General features: G+C 42.1%; 1 protein-coding gene across 1 annotated transcript in view; it reads left to right on the forward strand.

Moving 5' to 3' along the window:
- trpc4a (transient receptor potential cation channel, subfamily C, member 4a) overlaps positions 1-19081 on the forward strand; it is a 35956-nt gene that overhangs the window by 14515 nt on the left and 2360 nt on the right. Inside the window, exons 7-14 of the mRNA XM_030438929.1 lie at positions 10596-10932; positions 14460-14599; positions 14699-14899; positions 15329-15444; positions 15679-15874; positions 15972-16169; positions 17190-17231; positions 18075-18164. Coding sequence (XP_030294789.1) covers positions 10596-10932; positions 14460-14599; positions 14699-14899; positions 15329-15444; positions 15679-15874; positions 15972-16169; positions 17190-17231; positions 18075-18164 — 1320 coding nt within the window. The remainder of the gene's footprint in view (positions 1-10595; positions 10933-14459; positions 14600-14698; positions 14900-15328; positions 15445-15678; positions 15875-15971; positions 16170-17189; positions 17232-18074; positions 18165-19081) is intronic.

Below are 19081 nucleotides of genomic sequence, written 5' to 3' on the forward strand. Positions count from 1 at the left end.
GATAACACACACACCGTAAGAGCTTGTACCCTTTATCAGCCAGGTGCACAGTAAATCATTTCATCACGTTCAGCAAAAATCATGCAGGCACACTTCAAACACGCACACATACGATTCACAGGAACACAGATGTTCTCGGTTCACAAAGAACATCTTTCAAAATAAAAGTCCCGCATTTAGTGTCTAATATAATTAATGAAATAATAACCTGGCTTCAAAGAATATCAGTTAACTAAATGAAAACAAGATGTTCTTATTAACAATTCACATTAAAGGTAATTTACAGTTGTTACACTAACTGACTGACTCATTCACACACACACACACACACACACACACACACAAACCTTATTATATCGTTATCTCAGGAAAACAAAGTTTCGTTATCTCGAGATCTCGAGAAAATGTTCTCGTTATCTCGGGAAAACGGAGGAAATTATCTCATTATCACGAGAAAATAAAGTTTTGTTATCTCGAGATCTCGAGAAAATGATCTCGTTATCTCGGGAAAATGGAGGAGATTATCTCGTTATCACGGGAAAACGGAGGAAATAAAATGTATGAATGCATGGCCGTTTAGGGCTTCCATAACTTTAAGCCATGCCTGTCTCGCTCTGCTGCGTGATTGTCCATCACTGTGAAACCACGCCCACTCTGGCTGCAGGCCGTGAGGAAGCAGAGAGAAGCTGCACACAGACACACTGCCCCGCTGTCGCACCACGTTCATAAAGTACCGATACTAATAAAACGCGAAAAACTATTGTTTTTAACGGCTGGGTACCGCGGTACCTTTCTAGTATCGGTTTACCGTGCAACACTACTTTGAAGGACAAACAACAAAAAAACAACAGTCACATCATTGTCCTGTATTTCGGAGGCTGCCGTGATGGGGAAGAGGGGAATATCATCCTGTTGGCTATCGACAAAATGATCTCTGTCTCTCTATCGCTCTGTCTAGTCGAGTGCACCTACCCCCCTCTTGCTCCTCAGCAGAGTTGCGCGAGCAAGATATGCATCAATATCGCAGTTTGAGTTGGGGTTCTGTAATATAGAGGAAGTCACATCTTGTTGTCATGCTCTCCCTAGATTTTTTCCTCTCCTATTTCTTTTTTTCCTTCCATCCAGTATCCCTCACTGCTTTATCTACTGTACAGCTTGCTGTCAGATATCGATGCCACACGCCCCAGGCAACACTCGCTGTATGTCTGCCTTGTGAAACACAGCCAAGCCTTCGAGTTAAGGCTGCACCAAAGCCAACATGTTCTCACAGGTGTCACTGGCAGCCAATATGAGCCGGTGTAATGATGTTAGATTAGCATCAGGTTCTTTGTTGGCAGTTCCAGATGCCGGTTTGGATAGGATTTTTATCTGTTTTCAATTTGGAAGCTCAAATGAATGATAGATCAGCAGAGCTTGAATTCCATTACCAAGGCACTGCGGCAGCATTGTTATACTCAATGTCAGAATGAAACTGCAACTGTAGCTCTAGTTATTTCTGTCTCTGTTATTTTCATGGCGATAATTACACTAAACGGTGTACAAAGTCTGGTCAGTCATTATGTCACTGAAAACACCTGTTGCTGGAGTTTCTCCACGCAATGCATCCAGTTAAACATGCACGAACATCTGTTTTTAATGTTTCAATGCACTGGAAAACAGCTGGTAATAAAGCGTTGATTACCTTTCCCGGTCCAGTTTCGGTTTCCTGAAACTAGTTTGTAAATGATTCAGGAACTTTGTCGGACCTGGATTGCATTTTAAAAACGTATGAATAATTATGAGGAAAGTGGCGCGCCCCTGATAACACCACAGGCATATTTTCCTTTACGGTTCATTGATTTAATATTTTTGTTTTTTCACGATGAACGTTCTCTCAGTGGGCAGAGACAGGAATAATTAGCGCGGGGAAAAAAGCCAATTAAAAAGTGCAATTTAATTCCTTTTCTAGTATATCATTGAAGGTGTGCTGCTGCTATATTAACCATGAGTTTTGCATGTGGAGGGCTCTACATCAAAGTTAACAGAAAAACATTACAGCAAAATCTGGTTAAACCTTTCAAAATAAAGGCTCTGCGATCAGGTACCCAAAAATAGGTAATATAGACCGTCAGGTTAGACTTTCAAAATAAAGCCCGCTAACAAACAAACAAAAATCAAATAATACTTGGTTGGTGTTAGGCAAAATAAAATATTGGTTAGGTTTAGGCTTAAAATAAACTACTTGGCAAGGTTTCGACACAAACAACTACTTTTTTTCGGGACCAAGAAAAAAAATCTACTTGGTTAGAGTTAGGAAAAGATCATACTTTGGGATAAAATAACTAGTTCATGTCAGGGATGTAACTTCCGCTACCGTCCCAACCAGCGCACTTTACGCTACTGTAGTAGAGAGCAGCTTTTACTCATGATGCAAGAAGAGTACCTACAGTGTCAGTCTTCGGTGCATAGGGCCACTAACCATGCTGCTGTATATGACGTGCTGGGAGTGAGAAAAGCCTGGATTTATACCTCTGTAAAGCTAAGTGTGGGAGATAGAAGAGGCTTTACCAGATAATCATCTCATTCATGCATGAACTATGTCTTTCCGGAGGCCTGGATTTAATGGCGTTGCCAAGTTATGGGAAGGCCGACGGCTTCCTCGGGCAACAAGAAAAAGGGTTAAACGGATATTACACTGCAGATTTGTTTCGCTGAATATAAAGGTGGAGCAAAAATGATGAGGAAGCAGACACATTACTCCCCGGAGTGACTTATAATTCATTCAGCCTGTCAGAGTAGATGCACTTTTGGAGGCGTCTCGATTTATGAAACAGCCCGTTTTCTCCCGTCATCCATCCAGTTGCTGTGCGTCCAGACGCGGGTTGGCAGACGAGCTTGTTGAGTCACGAAAAGGACAATTGGGAGTACCGCAAGTGCACAGGTGGACACAATGATGGACGGTCCCCTGTCAACGTTCCCCCGCCTCTCAGCGGTTGGCAGTGAATCTGTCATCGGGCACACTGTGAACAAACATCCACTCCGGCTGCCTTTCCCTTCACGCATCTCCTCTCCCCAGGAGTGTTTTAATTATCCAGGAGATGTTCCAATCTGCCCTTCTCCCGCACCCTATCAATAACACCCTTCGATTGCACCGGGACTTTGATGGAGGACGGCGTCTCATTATGTGGGTAACAGTCCACCCAGCTGCCCTTTTCAAATGATAAACATCCCCTAGCTAGCAGTCATCTCAAGGTAAAGTTATACTGTGTGAAATGCCCGTTCAGCGGTGGTGGGTGTGTGTTTGTTGTTTTGCGAGAAATTATTGAACAGTGCTGGAAGTGCATTCAAGGTAAAAAAGTCTCCTTCTTAAAAAGGTGTTTTTTTTTCTGAAACGAATGGAAATCACTTTTCATTTTCGCCCACTGCATCTCAGTGTGTTATCAAATCAGTTTCAAGTGTTTTCTTAAAATCGAGTTACATCTTTCATTCCGGTGAAGCAAACTCTAACCCTCGTTTTCCAAAAAACAATCCCAGCAATGTGTTTATCTTTATTGGAAGCAAAAATCTTTGCATTCAGCGATTTCGCTCCACTCGTTTTGATATCACTTTCAAACAGTTGATTTATTTCGAGGTTTTCTTGGAGAATATTGTTATCCAAATTCTCCTTGTCGAAGCTTAAGAGTTGCTGATTTAATACACACAGCATGGAAAGAAGATCCAAGCTTAGAGGCCGTCCACACGAAAACGCTCTTTTGCAAAAACGCACATGTATTGCATCGTTTTGGCTAGGGATGTACATTTTAAAAAATTTTTATGACCGATAACCGACGCTCATTAACCGATTAATAACCGTTATTACACGGCTCTTCTTAATGCTGCTAAGCATATTTGACCATCGTCAAGGAAAGTGGCCTTTTTGCCTCTGATTTGCGTATTTCGTATCACTCTGCGCTCTAAAATCTTTGCTCCGCAAGTAGTCCCAGTCACTTATCACCGCAGCGTCTTCGGTTGCTAAGCGACGTCAGCTGATCTGTAGTCTACTTCATATGGGAAAAAACTACTCCAATGCCACTAGTATGGATGAGTTTCACATTAACTTTAATATTTTTGGTAAATACGGTGATTTCAACTCTTGGCAAAAGGCTGAGTTGTCATCAAAGGTCAAGAAAAGAAGAAGAGGAAAGCAGCGAAGAGGGACAAGCGAAACGGCATCGGTTTGGCGAACTAGCCTATTTCTTTGCTGAAAAACACTGTGAACGCCTGAACAGTAACAAATAAATTGTAAAAAGACATACTGTGTGACGTTTTTTTTTCATGTTGGCAAGTAGCCGAGTAATAAGCGGAATAATGTATAGAACGGCAGTCATTATCGGGAAAAAAAGTCTCTTCAGGACGGATCAGACCGGTTCGTCTGCATTGTACTGGTACTGCTTGAATATTTCAGTGCTGTACCGCATAGTTTGCAAATAACCTCAACTAATTTTCAGTCGAAATTTTCCCACACAGAACTCCTTTTTGCTCGCTTCATTTTTGCTGTGAAGTGGGCTGTGGCGGAAAGCACGTAAAGGCACGTGTTGCACGTGTGGCACGCGTCGACACGCTCCCATGAGTTGATTGACAAGTAGCTAAAAAAAAAATTTACCGATAGTATTAATCGGTCAAAGTTCCTGTTTTCGGTTAATGGTTAAACGGTTAACCATGTGCATCCCTAGTTTTGGCCGACCGTCCACACGGATCCTGAAAACGCAGCGCCTGAAAACGCACTTTTTGAAAACAGTCTCAGAGTGGAAAAATCCAAAAACGCAGGGCACCCCCCCGTTCTCGTGTGGACAGCGAATCCGCATACTTTACAAAACGTCATCGCCCCACCCCTCGACCTCTTGCCTTCGACCTCTGAACCCTGCGACGTCTCATAACAACAACAACAACAACAATGGCGGACTACATGTTCAGGTTCGTGCCGCAGAAGATATTGAGCCTTTCTTGCAACTTACTCACCTTGTAGTTGAGTGTGAGTCACAGCAGCAGTTCCACCTCATTAACGGTCCAAATGAACGATACTGGTTTCCTTGTACTAGCCATTGTCGTCGTCTAATTCTTGCGTTCGGATTCACCGTCTACTGTCTGTTTGTATACAGAGCGCAAGCTTAATGCGCATGCTCCGTCTCTTCTTCTCCGTCTTTGGTGAATTTCAAGCGCCCCCTATAGGCATGGAATATGAACTACAGCGTTTGGAATCGTTTTCAGTGGATCCGTATGGACGCAAATATTCTTGAAACAATGTCAAGAAAGACGGAGGAAAAAAAGATTGTTTTGCTATGTGTGGACAAGGCCTTATTAGTGTTCTTTGCAGACCTCATGACAAGGCTGACCTCATCAGTCACACGTCCAGGTATTGATCACGTCTTCGCCAGAACAGTGGCGAGACAGCGCCTGTCAGTCGATTCTTATCTGACTTTACTTATCACAACTTAGGTGCAGTTGAATCTAAAATGTTCATACATTGATCATTAAATCGGAAATTTCAATTCTAACGTTCCCTCTTTTGACACAAGGTGTCAACACCTTCAATGCCCACAAATTGTGGTGATGCGGTTATGTAGCCACTGCTTTCACGGGAATATAGTAACCTTGCAAAAGTAGCTGCGTTAAACTTGATTTTATATGAATTTAGCGACGCAACAGTCAACGCAGATAATGAGCCATAAGGTGCAACATTTTGTGGGATTTCTCAGACCTGTTCAGTGAATGGAAAAGAAATGTATAAAGGACTCATTATTAACAATATTTGCCATATAGCCTACTCAATCTGTGATGGAAATAGTTAAGCTGGCTGTAAAACCGGCAATATAACAACGGAGAAAGGAGGATGACATCTTTACAGAGTAAATGTGTGCGCACACATGCACGTTCAGACGTATTTATAGCTTTTGGTTTTGTGCCTGCAAGTGATGATCTTTAAGCCAGACAGGGTTTTGCCCCCCTGTGAGGAATCAAGGGTTAAGTGGACACTCGGTTGGACTGCAATGGCTCATTTGGCTGTTTTTCGCAGGGAGCATTCACTGTGTTTAGGGCTTTTTGTCTGGGCTGTGATCACCACTCATCTCTTTCAGACAAACACTCAGGCGCTTATAATTGGGCCGACATTCAGCCAGAATGTGTGATTTTTTTTTTTTTAATAGTCCTGGCTGTTGATGAGTATTGCAGTGACTCATGTTTTTGACCCTAAACTGAACAAAGTCAAAGGACAGTTCTCCTCTTAACCCTCTTATGTGTGCGGTGTGTGTTTACAATCGCTCTTTACGGTTTGTTTCTTTTTGTATTTATCCTGGAATCTGTGTGTGTTTTTGAGTTTTGCTGCCGCTGTGCACCGGGGGGCTTAGAATGGCAATTTATAACGGTTCTGAAGAGAAATCTCTGCAGGCCTTTAGTCTAAAGAGCTGATCTAACAGAGCAGCCGGCGCTTTGATGCAGCAGGAGGCCAAATCAGATAAATATGATCAGTAACACACACGCATTTAAGTGGAGATTATCCCCTTTACCTCCCCAGGGGTTCAACAGTGGATTACTCTCAATTGTACTGGTATACCTACAAAGATGTAGGTGAGGATTCACAGTGAGAGCAAAAAATTTCTGTTTAAGATTTGAAATTCTCAGAGAAACCTGAATGGCGCATGCTGTAGTTTGACGTTGCCCCCTTGTGATACCCCAGAAAAACTGCAATTCACCGTCTCAGTGTTCAATTTCACTTGAAATGAAATTGCACTGACAGGAATATGTGCAATGTACTGATGGACCCATTAGCACGCAGTTGTTTTAGGCAAGTCAGCGCAACAGATATCACAATTTGTTGAGTAATGTTCAGCCTCCAAATGATCGTTCTCCATAAACAAGAGAAAGAGATCACACTGCCTGTTCCCACTTGCAGTTTGAAAAAATACTCACACAAGTTTGGTTGCGTCTCTGATTGTTACCACAGTTGGACGCACACATACTCTGACCGCGGGGCACATTTTCAAAGTGGATGTTTGTAGAACCAGCAATCATTTTTCGGCTGTTTTCAACGGTGTTATGTGAAGTCCATGGACACCCTGGTTTTATAAGCGAGAGACCTGTTCCGATGCGTTCAAGGTGACAGACAGACAGATAGTCAGTGTGTGGATTGATTCAGATATCCTGTCAGTCATCTGATAGTTCCTGTCATGGAGAGGTTTTAGTACCCTCGCATTTATGTTTTCCTGTTAGAGAAGCTAAAATTGATGTGATCCTGTTGTAGCAGCTAAAACTGGAGTAGCCTGTTTGAGAAGCCAACACCAATGTTTGCCTGTTGGAGATACACCGATTTTTGGCTTGTTGTAGAAGCCAACGCTTATTTTTGTTTGAGAAGCTAACACTGTTCTTATTATGCTGGAGTAGCTAACACCAATTTTAGCCTGTTGGAGGTGCTAACGTGGCTCTTGAGCCTGCTTGAGAAGCTAAAACTTCCGTAGCCTGTTTAAGAAGCTCACACCAGGTTTAGCCTGATGGAGAAACACAGATGTTTAGCTTGTTGTAGAAGCTAACATTTTTTGTTTTGTTTTAGAAGCTAACACTGTTGTTAGCATGTAAGCTTTCAATTTCCCTGACCATGTATTGGCTAATAAAAAGAACACTAACATCTTCCCCAGTGACGGGACTAGTACCTCCAACTTATCTAAAATCAGATATCAAATAAACGTCTTTTTCTTGTACATAACAGCAAGCTAGCCAGCCAGTACAGCACAGATACAGGCACAACAGGACATACACTGATTAAAGAATCAAGTTTAGAGATCTCAATAAATTTCGTGAATTTATTCCTAGCTGCAATATTTTTCCAAACTGAGCATAGATTAAGAATTGTTCGTGTGATGAGGGCCCTGTATTTCAACTCCAAAGCAAAAAGCAGCTAAAGCAACCAGCATCAAGCGTGTCGCCTGCTTGTCAGTGTGCCTCTGTGAAAGTGGGAGAGAAGAGGTTTCGGCAGACCTTTAATGTCAGTGAAGCTGCGGGGGACGCCGCCATCAAAGCACTAGAAAGTACCCTGATTTGTACCCTCACACACTCACTGACTTGCACTTTTCTGGCACTCTTGAACAGTTGACATCAGAGAGAGGTGGGGGTAGGGTGTGGAGGGAAAATGTGCCATCATGATTTGGAACTGGAGAAGGGATCCTTTTTGAGTTACGTGAACAAGCCACTTAGGGCAAATGTGTCACTTCACTACAGCTGAGGCTTGGAAGGGATGGTGACAGATGAAGGTTTCGTTGAAATAACAGAGGAGTTTAGCATGTTTGGACTTTCGTCGACCCAGGGAAAAAGGGCCAGGAAGAGAGGCTTTTTGTGTAGGAAGGTGGCTTAATCAATGGACGTTAAGGTCAAGGGGATTCTTGGGGATTCAAAAATACCACTGCAGCATAAATGCAGGAAATAAAGCAAATTATCCTCTCTATTCTACTGCCAATGAGGCCCATGTATAAGACTGTATAAGAGGGTGCTATAGGTTAATTGCTTGTCTACACTGCTCTAAAATAAGATAGTGTGAACAGGAGAGTTACATTACAATTACATCTCATGCAGAGGTAAATGCTGGCATGAATACAATGTCTAATTATTACATTAATTAGCTTAATTTGTGACCTCATTAGCATCCCTGTCGGTGTTTAATATATCATCCTGATTAAGGCAAGACATCAGGCCGCTCAAGTACCTCTTGTTTACTGTCATTAATTAGCAATAATGTTCTGACAAGCGGTGAAAGATGTGAGCTAAAAAACAAACTCTTTGTTCGGGAATGGACCACTCGCTCCAAAGTGTCGAAATACCTGCGACAAACCAGCTGTGAATGGATGATCAAAGCTTTCCTGAAAAAGGACACAAAGGTCCGGCTGCAGCTGACTTTAAATCAATTACCCAGTTTTATTTTATTATTTTCTGGGCTCAAGTAGTTCATTACAAGACTTAGCCTGCACCCATGGGTCTGCTTCAGACTTTCAGTTGCAGCATAATGAGGTTAGCCATTTTGTCTATAATAAGGTTCATACTCAAAGGAGTCATATGAGAAGAGAAAGATTGGCGGAAAGGCTCTTTTTCATTTTTCCTTTCCTTTCTTCTTCCAATCTGGATAACACAAAGAGTTGAGGTTGTATCACTGATCACCCCTTCAGTTTTATCGTAATGTTCTCTGTGTCTGTCTCTCGCTCGCATTTGGAAAAAGATAGAGTCCAAAGTCCCTCTGCTTCTCTACTCACCATGATATTCATCCCCTCCTGTATCACCCTCTCTGCATTTCCTCTTAAGTTTTTTGGCGGTGCTGTAGTTGAAGTATGGAAATATGAGCCATTCTACTCGAGACCCCAACGCAGGAGGGATCTCTGGTTCCCATGGAAACGAGACTGCAGAGTTGGTGAATTGGCACCTAACCGGCCGCTTTACTTTGACTCTGTCATAGAGGCTCAAAAGGATATTTTACACTCAGTACGTGTGATCGCACTTGCACGTGTGCCTGTGCTCTTCAACTCATTTGTACAATGCTGTATTTTTTATTTTTTTTTAAATGAGAATGTATCCCAGATACCTCTAGATTATAACCAGATGCTACTGATGCTTCAGTCTATTTGGCTGAGGCAGTTCCACAGCACAGCCGCAGTTTTGATCCATCGATATTTTGGCCTCACCGATCGTACATCTGCACTCATTTACCGAGAGGAACATGGCATCAACTACACACACCACATAAAGCATTGATCCCACAGGAACACAAACATCAAACGCATCAGACAACAGAAAAGAGGACAAAAATATTTCCCACATGCTGACTTATGTTTGAAACATTTTTCCTTGCTTCAGATGATGCTCAAATTATATTCAGAGTTCTCAGGAAGGAGTGATTTGTTTTTTTCTAAAGAAAATTATCAAGAAATGCAAAACAGTGAACCGAAAATCCCCTTGTTTCCTGATAAGAAGTAAATTCCTTTTTACTGACCAAACAAATGTTTTTTGATTGTTTGTTTGTTTTTATTAAGGAAAATGTACACATTGTGTAGCCAAACATAAGGGTATGCAAACAAAACAGGAATATGCATTTGAATACATAAATAACAGAATAATAATTTATAAATAAACCCCATTAACATAAAATCATGATACTAGCCAAATTCCCCCCAAAATTGGACGCTGTGTGAAACATTAATAAAAACAAAATGCAACCATGCAAACAAACTGTGTTTACCGACGAAGGTTCGGGTTAAATTTTGGCCAAATTTTTATATTTTGCATTTATAGAAGTGAAACTGACCGACTGATTACTGTCTAAAAGTGTGCTGATGATTAGCCTTCACATTCTGACACCACCAACACATCCTCCTCCCACGTCTGTGCGCTCTAAACTGGAACTTGCTGCAGGTGCTAATTCTGGCATGTGGTCACTTGGGCATCATGTTCATTGTAAAAACAACCTCAGGCCTATGATGCTGTCTCTCAGCACCCTTACAAGCTGCAATCACACATTAGATTAGTTCAGTTTTTTTGAGTCCTCTCTGTAGATCAAACAGATGAAGAGTGTAACTCTCCCCTCCCTTCTTTCATTTCTTTTCAAGTTTGTAGCTCAGCCAAACTGCCAGCAGCTTTTGGCATCCCGCTGGTATGACGAGTTCCCCGGCTGGAGACGCCGCCAATGGGCTGGGAAGTTCTTCACCTGCGTCTTCATCGGCCTCCTCTACCCTGCGTTTGCTCTCTGCTACCTCATCGCTCCAAAGAGTCGCTACGGCCTCTTCATCCGCAAGCCCTTCATCAAGTTCATCTGCCACACGGCGTCCTACCTGACCTTTCTGTTCCTACTGCTCCTCGCTTCTCAGCACATTGTCACGACTGAGCAGGACAGGCAGGGACCTGCACCAACCACTGTGGAGTGGATGATACTGCCCTGGGTGCTGGGTGAGTAAAAGGGGTGAGGACTGAGGGCCTGTAAGTGGGCGTCCTGTCCTACTAAAAAAAAACACTGTGGCCACTTTGTTCGACTCATCACCTGTTTTGTAAAGTTGGTGTGCAGCCATTTTATGCTGCTTGGAAATCATAGTTGATTTCTCTCCTTAGGTCTATAAACAATGTGGCTACAGGGATGGGAATATCATCTAAGATTAGTACATAATGGGTACATGACAAAGGGTCCTATGTTCCCAAGGCCCTATGTTCCCGGGGTCAGGGTTAGGGTTTTGACCTGAACGTAAGAGCAGGGTTAATGTTTATTAGCAGACTATTGGCCTGGGGAACTTAGGACCCTGGGAAAATAGATATTCTCCCAAACTTATGACCATGGTAAAATCTTTACACACTGAAAATCAGAATGTTAGCATGGGGGCCACAGCTCCGGGTTGGAACCAGGGTTTCCGCTAGAAAAAATTGGCACCGGACAACGTGCAAGGTTTTCAATTTACCTGACAAATGTTTGAAATTCCAGTCTAATACCTATCTGAATTAATTGAGCTTAAAATGATCAATTATATGCAGTATATATAGGAATGATACCAAAGCGTGTCAATTTATAATCCTTTTTATTGAAAAGTATAGGCTGTATCAAATAAAATGAGCGCCGTCAATTGACTCACGTTCGTAACTTCTAAAATAAATATTGCACAATGCGCTCTTTTAACATGAACATAAAGAAACTGAAGGCCTGTTCTCAGATAAAACAATTTGCAAACAAAAAACACATCTGGACCAGCTCGTACCATTTTGATAACATGTGTAAAATGAAATTTTAAAAAAAGTCAGTTCGCTATATGCTTTTGAAATTTATATGCAATTAAAGCTGCAAGCAGCGACGATCGGGCCCTCGCCGCCCACGTATGTTGGGCTGTGGCGCTGTTGGAGGAAGCGCACGAAGATGTTTGGATGTGCACGTGTTTCCTGGACGTGGTCTGAATGGGTGAAATAACACTTCTTTTGATTATGAGGAGCTAGAAAAGAATCACAAAGTCACACACACAGCCTCTAATCATAAGGGAATGCAGAGTAAGTCAATGACATTCAAGAGTCAGCTGTAAGGATGTGTGTTATCTTGAAACTAATTGCATTTAGCATGATTGATGTAAGTATTTTATGTCAACAAGATTTGTGTCTTTAAATATTTAGGAAACATGATTGCAGTTTAGTAGGTCTATCTGCAATGGTTTCACAAGTGCCACATGTATTGTTGTGTTAAAAGGCCTTTATCTGGTGTGTTAACATGTTTCTTTTTATGGTGGTGGGTGATTAGGAAAGAATGCAGAGGATAATGTTTCCATTCGGACACACTAATGTCGAGATATGCAAGACTTCCTGTTTTGAGCAAAAGGAAGTTGTTATTTAATAACTTGAGTATTCTTTGGAATATCAAAATTCTTCAAATAACTTTTTGTCTGGAGGGTCCACAGATGCTGTGTGCAAAGTTTCATGCAAGTCGGTGAAATTTCCTGGGAGGAGTTTGAAAAAGTAGGTTTGCGAAATTTTGCAAATTAGTGGGGGAAAAAAACGGTAGGCGGAAATGGGCGTGGCCTTTATCACAAGATTCACCGGAATTGAGGGAACACGTGCCACAAAGTATGTTGGAGTTATAAGCCAAAACGCACTTTCCTTGATTATAGGGCCACCTAGTGGTGAAAATTGACGACAACAATAGATTTTAAAATTTTCGGCAGGTGTGACCTATAGTCCAAGTTTGGTGAGTTTTGGGGGCAGTTCAGGCAGCTAAAAATGCGATAATTTGGGACAAAAAAGTCGTCACTACAAAAACAATAGGGACCTGCTTGGGACCTAATAAAAACTCTATATAAACAAAATCCCTTGACATGTTTCAGGCTTTTTTTTGTTTTTTTTTTCACTTTTTATGCATTTTCGCTGCAGCTGAATTAAAATGTGCAGTGTCTCTCCGCAACTTGCAATACGTATTAGTCTTGTCAACGTGTTCTCCCCAGGCGACTTCACTGTGCTGTTTTGATGCGGTTCTGCAGACAGTGCGTTTACATGCACAGCTTAGTCGGATTACAGCCATAGTTCGACTATGCTACTCAACCAGACAACTGCAATTATCCGAGTATACATGCCCGTGGGAAAATCGGATTATTGGGCCGGAGCATGTCATACCCTGGTATGCTAGGTGGCGCTGTACCCATTTCAACTAGTGGTAACAGAGCCACCTCCGGCTGACCTCATTACGTCACCAGCTGCCTCGGCATTCAAGAAGGATGGCGTACTGAGAGCGAGACGAAGCTACATCTTTGTACATTTCGTATATGGTGTACATGATAATTACACAAACTAGATGCACAATGGCGCTCTTTCTTGCGGTGATTTCTGAGGAAAGACGCAGCCGCCGCCGTCCGTCTACTTCCGGCTCACGGCCCCAGGGAAAAAAATCTTGCGCCTGCGCAGAACGCAAAATCCGATCCGAACTGATGGAACGTATACATGCAGGAGTAATGCGACTATCAATCGAATAATCTGGGTGCTTTAATTCGACTATGAGAAATCCGATCCGGTCCGATTTTAGTCAGACTAAGGTGTATACATGCATGTTAAAGATCCGATCATAGTTGGACTAACACAGTAATTTGGTTTTCTTGAGTGTCATGTAAACGCACTGAGAGAGAAACCTCTCTGCTTGGAGGGAATATTTTCACTTTGACCAGCGGGGTCAAAAAATACCGGACTTCGGCAGATTTTACCAGTCAAAGTCCGGTGATGAATCAACTGGTAAACTGAAAGCTTCACCTTCCAGCTCAGCTTCCTCTTCATCACGGCGGTCGGGCACAACAACTGCAATACTACTGACGCCGCACCAAACTGCCTGTCCATCTCACGCTCCAACTTCCCATGAGTGAGACCACAGGATACCTAAACTCTTCCGGTTGTGGCAGGGGTTCAATCCCTGACAGCAAGGGGGCAGCCCACCGTTTTACGGCAGGGAACCATAGCCTTGGACTCAGTGGTGCTTGCCCTAATCCCAACCACTTCAAACATGGTAGCAAAACTTCCCTAGTGCCAGCAGTGTAACAGAGACGCAAATCTGAGGTTTCCCGAAATGGAGACTCTCCTCAGGACGACTGCGGGTTGACATCCTGTCCAAGAATCTAACAAACAGGATCGGGACAAAGGACAACCCTGGCACCACTGTGCCTAGATACAGCGTCACAGAGCAGCAGACTCTTAGTCTTGTTATCGTATTAACCAGATATTTTGTGATGCAATGTCTGCTCTATGGCCCTGGTGATTCAGTCACGGGAGTTTCATGCCCGTCCAAGGTAGAGTGGATGAACTCCCACTCACCTAAATTTATCAATGCAGAAAATGAATCAGGCTTTCATGTTCACAACCCTGGATGCCTGAAATAACTACACGTGACAGCTAATCAGAAACACATATTTCCTGTGTCTATTTCTAAGACTATTTTTGAACATATTATCAAACATTCTCTGTATTTTCAGGATTCATCTGGGCAGAGATCAAACAAATGTGGGATGGTGGTTTTCAGGACTATGTCCATGACTGGTGGAACCTGATGGACTTTGTGATGAACTCTCTGTACCTGGCCACCATCTCCCTCAAGATTGTAGCCTACACCAAGGTAACCAATAATCTATGAACAGCAGAACGCTGTTGCAGAATCGAATGACCTTTTTCGGTATTCTCACTTTATCTGTCCACCATTACTTGTCCTCTTCAGTACAGCGGTAGTAAACCCAGGAACCAGTGGGAGATGTGGCACCCAACTCTAGTAGCTGAGGCGGTGTTTGCCATCGCAAACATTTTCAGCTCCCTGCGCCTCATCTCGCTGTTCACAGCCAACTCTCATCTGGGGCCACTGCAGATCTCTCTGGGGAGAATGCTGTTAGACATCCTGAAGTTCCTCTTCATCTACTGTCTGGTAAGAGGCTGTTCACACTTGTTATTAACATGTGTCCTGAATGATAAGATCGTTGTTGGACAGCTCCAAGTACGCACATTTCAGACCCAGACTCCCTTACAAATTGTATGATTTTAAGAGTTGTTGCGTTAGGGGAAACTTGAAAAACTTTGCGAAACAGAAATGGCAACCCCTCACCCTTACCCTTCTTGCTAATTCAGCAAGCATCAAACATAAATATATATTTTTTCGTGTAAAAAAAAAAACCCCCGTTCCATCGATGTTATGGGGGAAGTGAGATCTGATGACAAGTGGTCATGCAAGATGCATGTTGGGACGCATTGTTAATGCCAGGTGTGAACTGACAGACTCAGAGCTACCCATTTGAGATTGGATCAGTCAGGACGGATGTTGCTTCAATTGTATCAACACTATTTTCTCTTTCTCCAGGTCCTACTGGCCTTTGCAAATGGGCTCAATCAGCTGTACTTTTACTACGAGACCAAGGCCGAGAAGGGCAAATGCAAAGGCATCCGCTGTGTGGAGCAGAATAACGCTTTCTCCACGTAAGTTCACATGAATCTAATCTTGCCTGCATGTGAAGTGTGGATGTGTGATGTTGTGAAATTGAGTGACAAAGAAAGAGAGAGCTGTGAGTCTGTGTGTTCTGCTGTTACTGGTTGCAAAAAAGTGTGAAAACACTTCAAAAGTTTTCAGTTGCCAAAAGAAACTGATGTTATAGCTGAATTTTTCTCAAGCAAAACCCTTCAATTGATAAAATGTTTTTTTTTCTGCTGCAGGTTATTTGAGACCCTACAGTCTCTCTTCTGGTCAATCTTCGGTCTGATCAGCCTGTATGTGACCAATGTGGATGCAGACCATCAGTTCACCGAGTTTGTCGGCGCCACCATGTTCGGCACCTACAACATCATCTCACTGGTGGTGCTCCTCAACATGCTCATAGCCATGATGAACAACTCGTACCAGCACATTGCTGTGAGCACAGATCAAACATACTATAGACATGACATGTGTGGAGTGGACGATGCTTGTGTTGTGCAGTGCGTTTCATTCGCCCTAATCTCGGTTGCAGGATCACGCAGACATCGAGTGGAAGTTTGCCCGGACAAAGCTGTGGATGAGTTACTTTGAAGAAGGGGCCACTCTGCCGGCTCCGTTCAACATCATCCCCAGCCCCAAATCATTCTGGTACCTCATTTGTTGGATCAAGAGGCAGGTGTGCAAGAGGAGGATGAGCTCCAAGCGGTCTGAAACTATTGGATCTCTCGGAGTAAGTGATTTGGCAAATGCTTAAAGATCTTTGTAGTAATCAGATAAATTGCTGAAGTGATGTCACTCAGTGGCCAAGATGCATTATGGGTAACATTGACACTAGGTTTTAAAAGCAGCCTAGCGTAATACGTGGCACTCATTACGGACTGTCTAAATACAAATGATCAAAATTGTTACAGAAGAACCACTAATTCTTCCTTTTCAAAACTTGGCGCATACATTACCCATAATGCCACTGAGTGACACCAATGCAAGCAGTCATCAAATTACATGCAGCTTCCTCTGGAGCCTCAGAGGTCTTTTTTGACACTTTTTCCACATATGCAGTAGTACCCCAAAGACCTGTAAATACTTTAATTTGTAAAGTTGCCCTTTAAAGACATGTTTATATGAGTTTCACCAATATAGAAAGAAGAGTTTGTTTGACAAGGGAACATCAGAAACAGACGGGTGGGAAAGCTTTTGTACTAAAATGTTACACAGCAAATCCATAATCCACTCAGAATATGTGCTATTTTAATTTAGATTAAAGTCTAGGTTTTACTTAAAACCTGGCATTATTTGCTGTTGTTTGTGCTGTCAGTGATTTTGGAGCAGCTACGAAGCTGAGCCAATTAGTCGATCAGCGGGAAAATTAACTGCACTCCATTCATCATTTCAGTCATTGTTAAAGTAAAATGTGAAATGCTGAACTGAAATGCTTCAGTCTGTATATATGATGATAAACTGAATATCTTCTTTCTTACTGATGCCATGGTAACACAACTGGGAAAACAGAATGATTAAAACTTAAAATAATCAGTAGTTTTATTCCAAAAGAGTAGATTCCATTTCTTTAGATAATAAGAAAAAATAAATAAATTAGAGTCTTTCAGAGTCATGTAACTCAGGGGTTACATGCAGTGACAACCCACAGTCAACAGAGTTTGTACAAATTTGTACAACTGTGACGAAAAAGCTAAACATGCTTTTTCTCTCTTCTGTAACTCAACCTGTCTCGCATCTGATGTCTGTGCAGAGGCGCGCAGCAGAGAACCTGAGGTTAAACCATCAGTATCAGGTAAATGTCATCCCTCTCGAAGCAAGCTGGAGCTGATGTCTGTGTGTTTGTGTTTGTGAGTGAGTGACAGATCACACATTCTGCTATTTGACCGCCTTCCTATATTTTTCTTTACAATCCATCAATAAAGTGCTTTTGCGATGTCACGTATAAAAGGCCTTACAATTACACTCAATGGATCTCAATCTCTGTTGAGTCTTTACTGTTTGTCGTTGTCAGCAGGTGGTTGTTGTAGTATTTTTCATGGGCGATGTTATGTAGCCCAGTAAATCCCTATTTTTTTCAGGGAAGGGCCCTGAGTTCTTAAATCACTTAACTTACCTGCTAATAATGAATAATAAGGTCATATATTTATATTTCTTTTGTGTTAATACACTCTTTGATTTATCTTAGGTCTACTTTAACTAACAATAAATCACTCACCAGACTGATATATGTATCACCTGTCCATCAACCACCTCAACCAATAAATGATCAGAACAACTCTTGTTCACCAGTACCACTTGCTTTTACACCCATGAACTCTTCAAAATAAAACACAATATTTATAACAATGCTTCTGCATCTTTTTAAATGTAGTTATTACATTGTACCCTTTTAATCGTCCAAGAAATAGCTTTTTAACCATTTTAACCTTTTTATCCTGTAACATTTAACTTTTCCTGTATGATTTTATTAACAAAGTCACCTGCCTAAATCTCAATGTGAAATGTATTTTCTTGTGCATATTTGCCATCTTTTCCTAACTGACTGTTTGAGATTTGTTTTGTGTTGGGAAGCAACACACTCATCCAATACAAGAGGATTCAATTGTATTCAAAGCCTTTTTTTTCACTGATGTAGGAGGTACTGAGGAACCTGGTGAAGCGCTATGTGGCCGCCATGATCAGAGATGCCAAGACAGAGGAAGGCCTGACTGAAGAGAACTTCAAGGTAGGCAGCTCAGCGACTACACAAATGTGGTACTCATGCCAAATTTATCTTCAGAAAGCTTAGATTCTTGTGGTTCAATTCATGCAAACCAAGTCACTGATGAAGCACCGCCAACAAAAACTGTCTTCTCTTATTCCCAAAAGTCCAGTAGGTTCATTTCAGTAAAATTTTAAGTCCAAAACACAGTGTTTCATGCATAAATGGTGACAAAACTGTCATCCAAGCATCCAACTGTCTAAAATCTCCCCGCTTTCAATCCAAAAGGCCATTAAACGACCATACTGAGGATCCTGAGATGGTGGACTTTTCATTAGACCTGACTTGTACACTACATGCACAGCACCAAACGACATCCAGAGTTAGCAGCTACCTGGCAAACGTAACTATGGTGCAAAATTTAGTAGCTAATGGGACGGATACTATCCTCAGGTGTTGGTAGAGACCAAAAACTGAGCTACAAGGGGAGGCAACGTTAGACTTTACATCAACAGATGAAGACACAAACAACTCCAAATGAATTCTAATTCATTCAAAACTGCTGGATGTGCAAAAAGGCAACTGTAACTTAGGGTGTTTTCACATTTGCCTCTTTTTTAAAGTAATCACACTCGCGTGCAGGAAAAAGCCAGTGGGTCGAGACTGCCAAGAAACAGTGGTTTCAGTCTGCTTACAAGTGGACTCTGGTGCTGTTCATTTGTGATGTGAATGGAGAGAGAACAACCACAGGATGCTGTGATGGGATGTTTGAAAAAAGATAAACTACTTTTTGGGACCAAAGAGCTTAAATATACTCAGCAGAAGCATTACAGTGTTACATTAACTAACTGTCTATCACTGAAATTTGATTCATTCACATGGGTCCTGATGATACAGGACGACAATCCCCAAGACTACTCCAATCGAGTTACTGTTAGGGC

This window comes from Sparus aurata, chromosome 13 (genome assembly GCF_900880675.1).
Source record: "Sparus aurata chromosome 13, fSpaAur1.1, whole genome shotgun sequence".
NCBI classification, from domain to species: domain Eukaryota; kingdom Metazoa; phylum Chordata; class Actinopteri; order Spariformes; family Sparidae; genus Sparus; species Sparus aurata.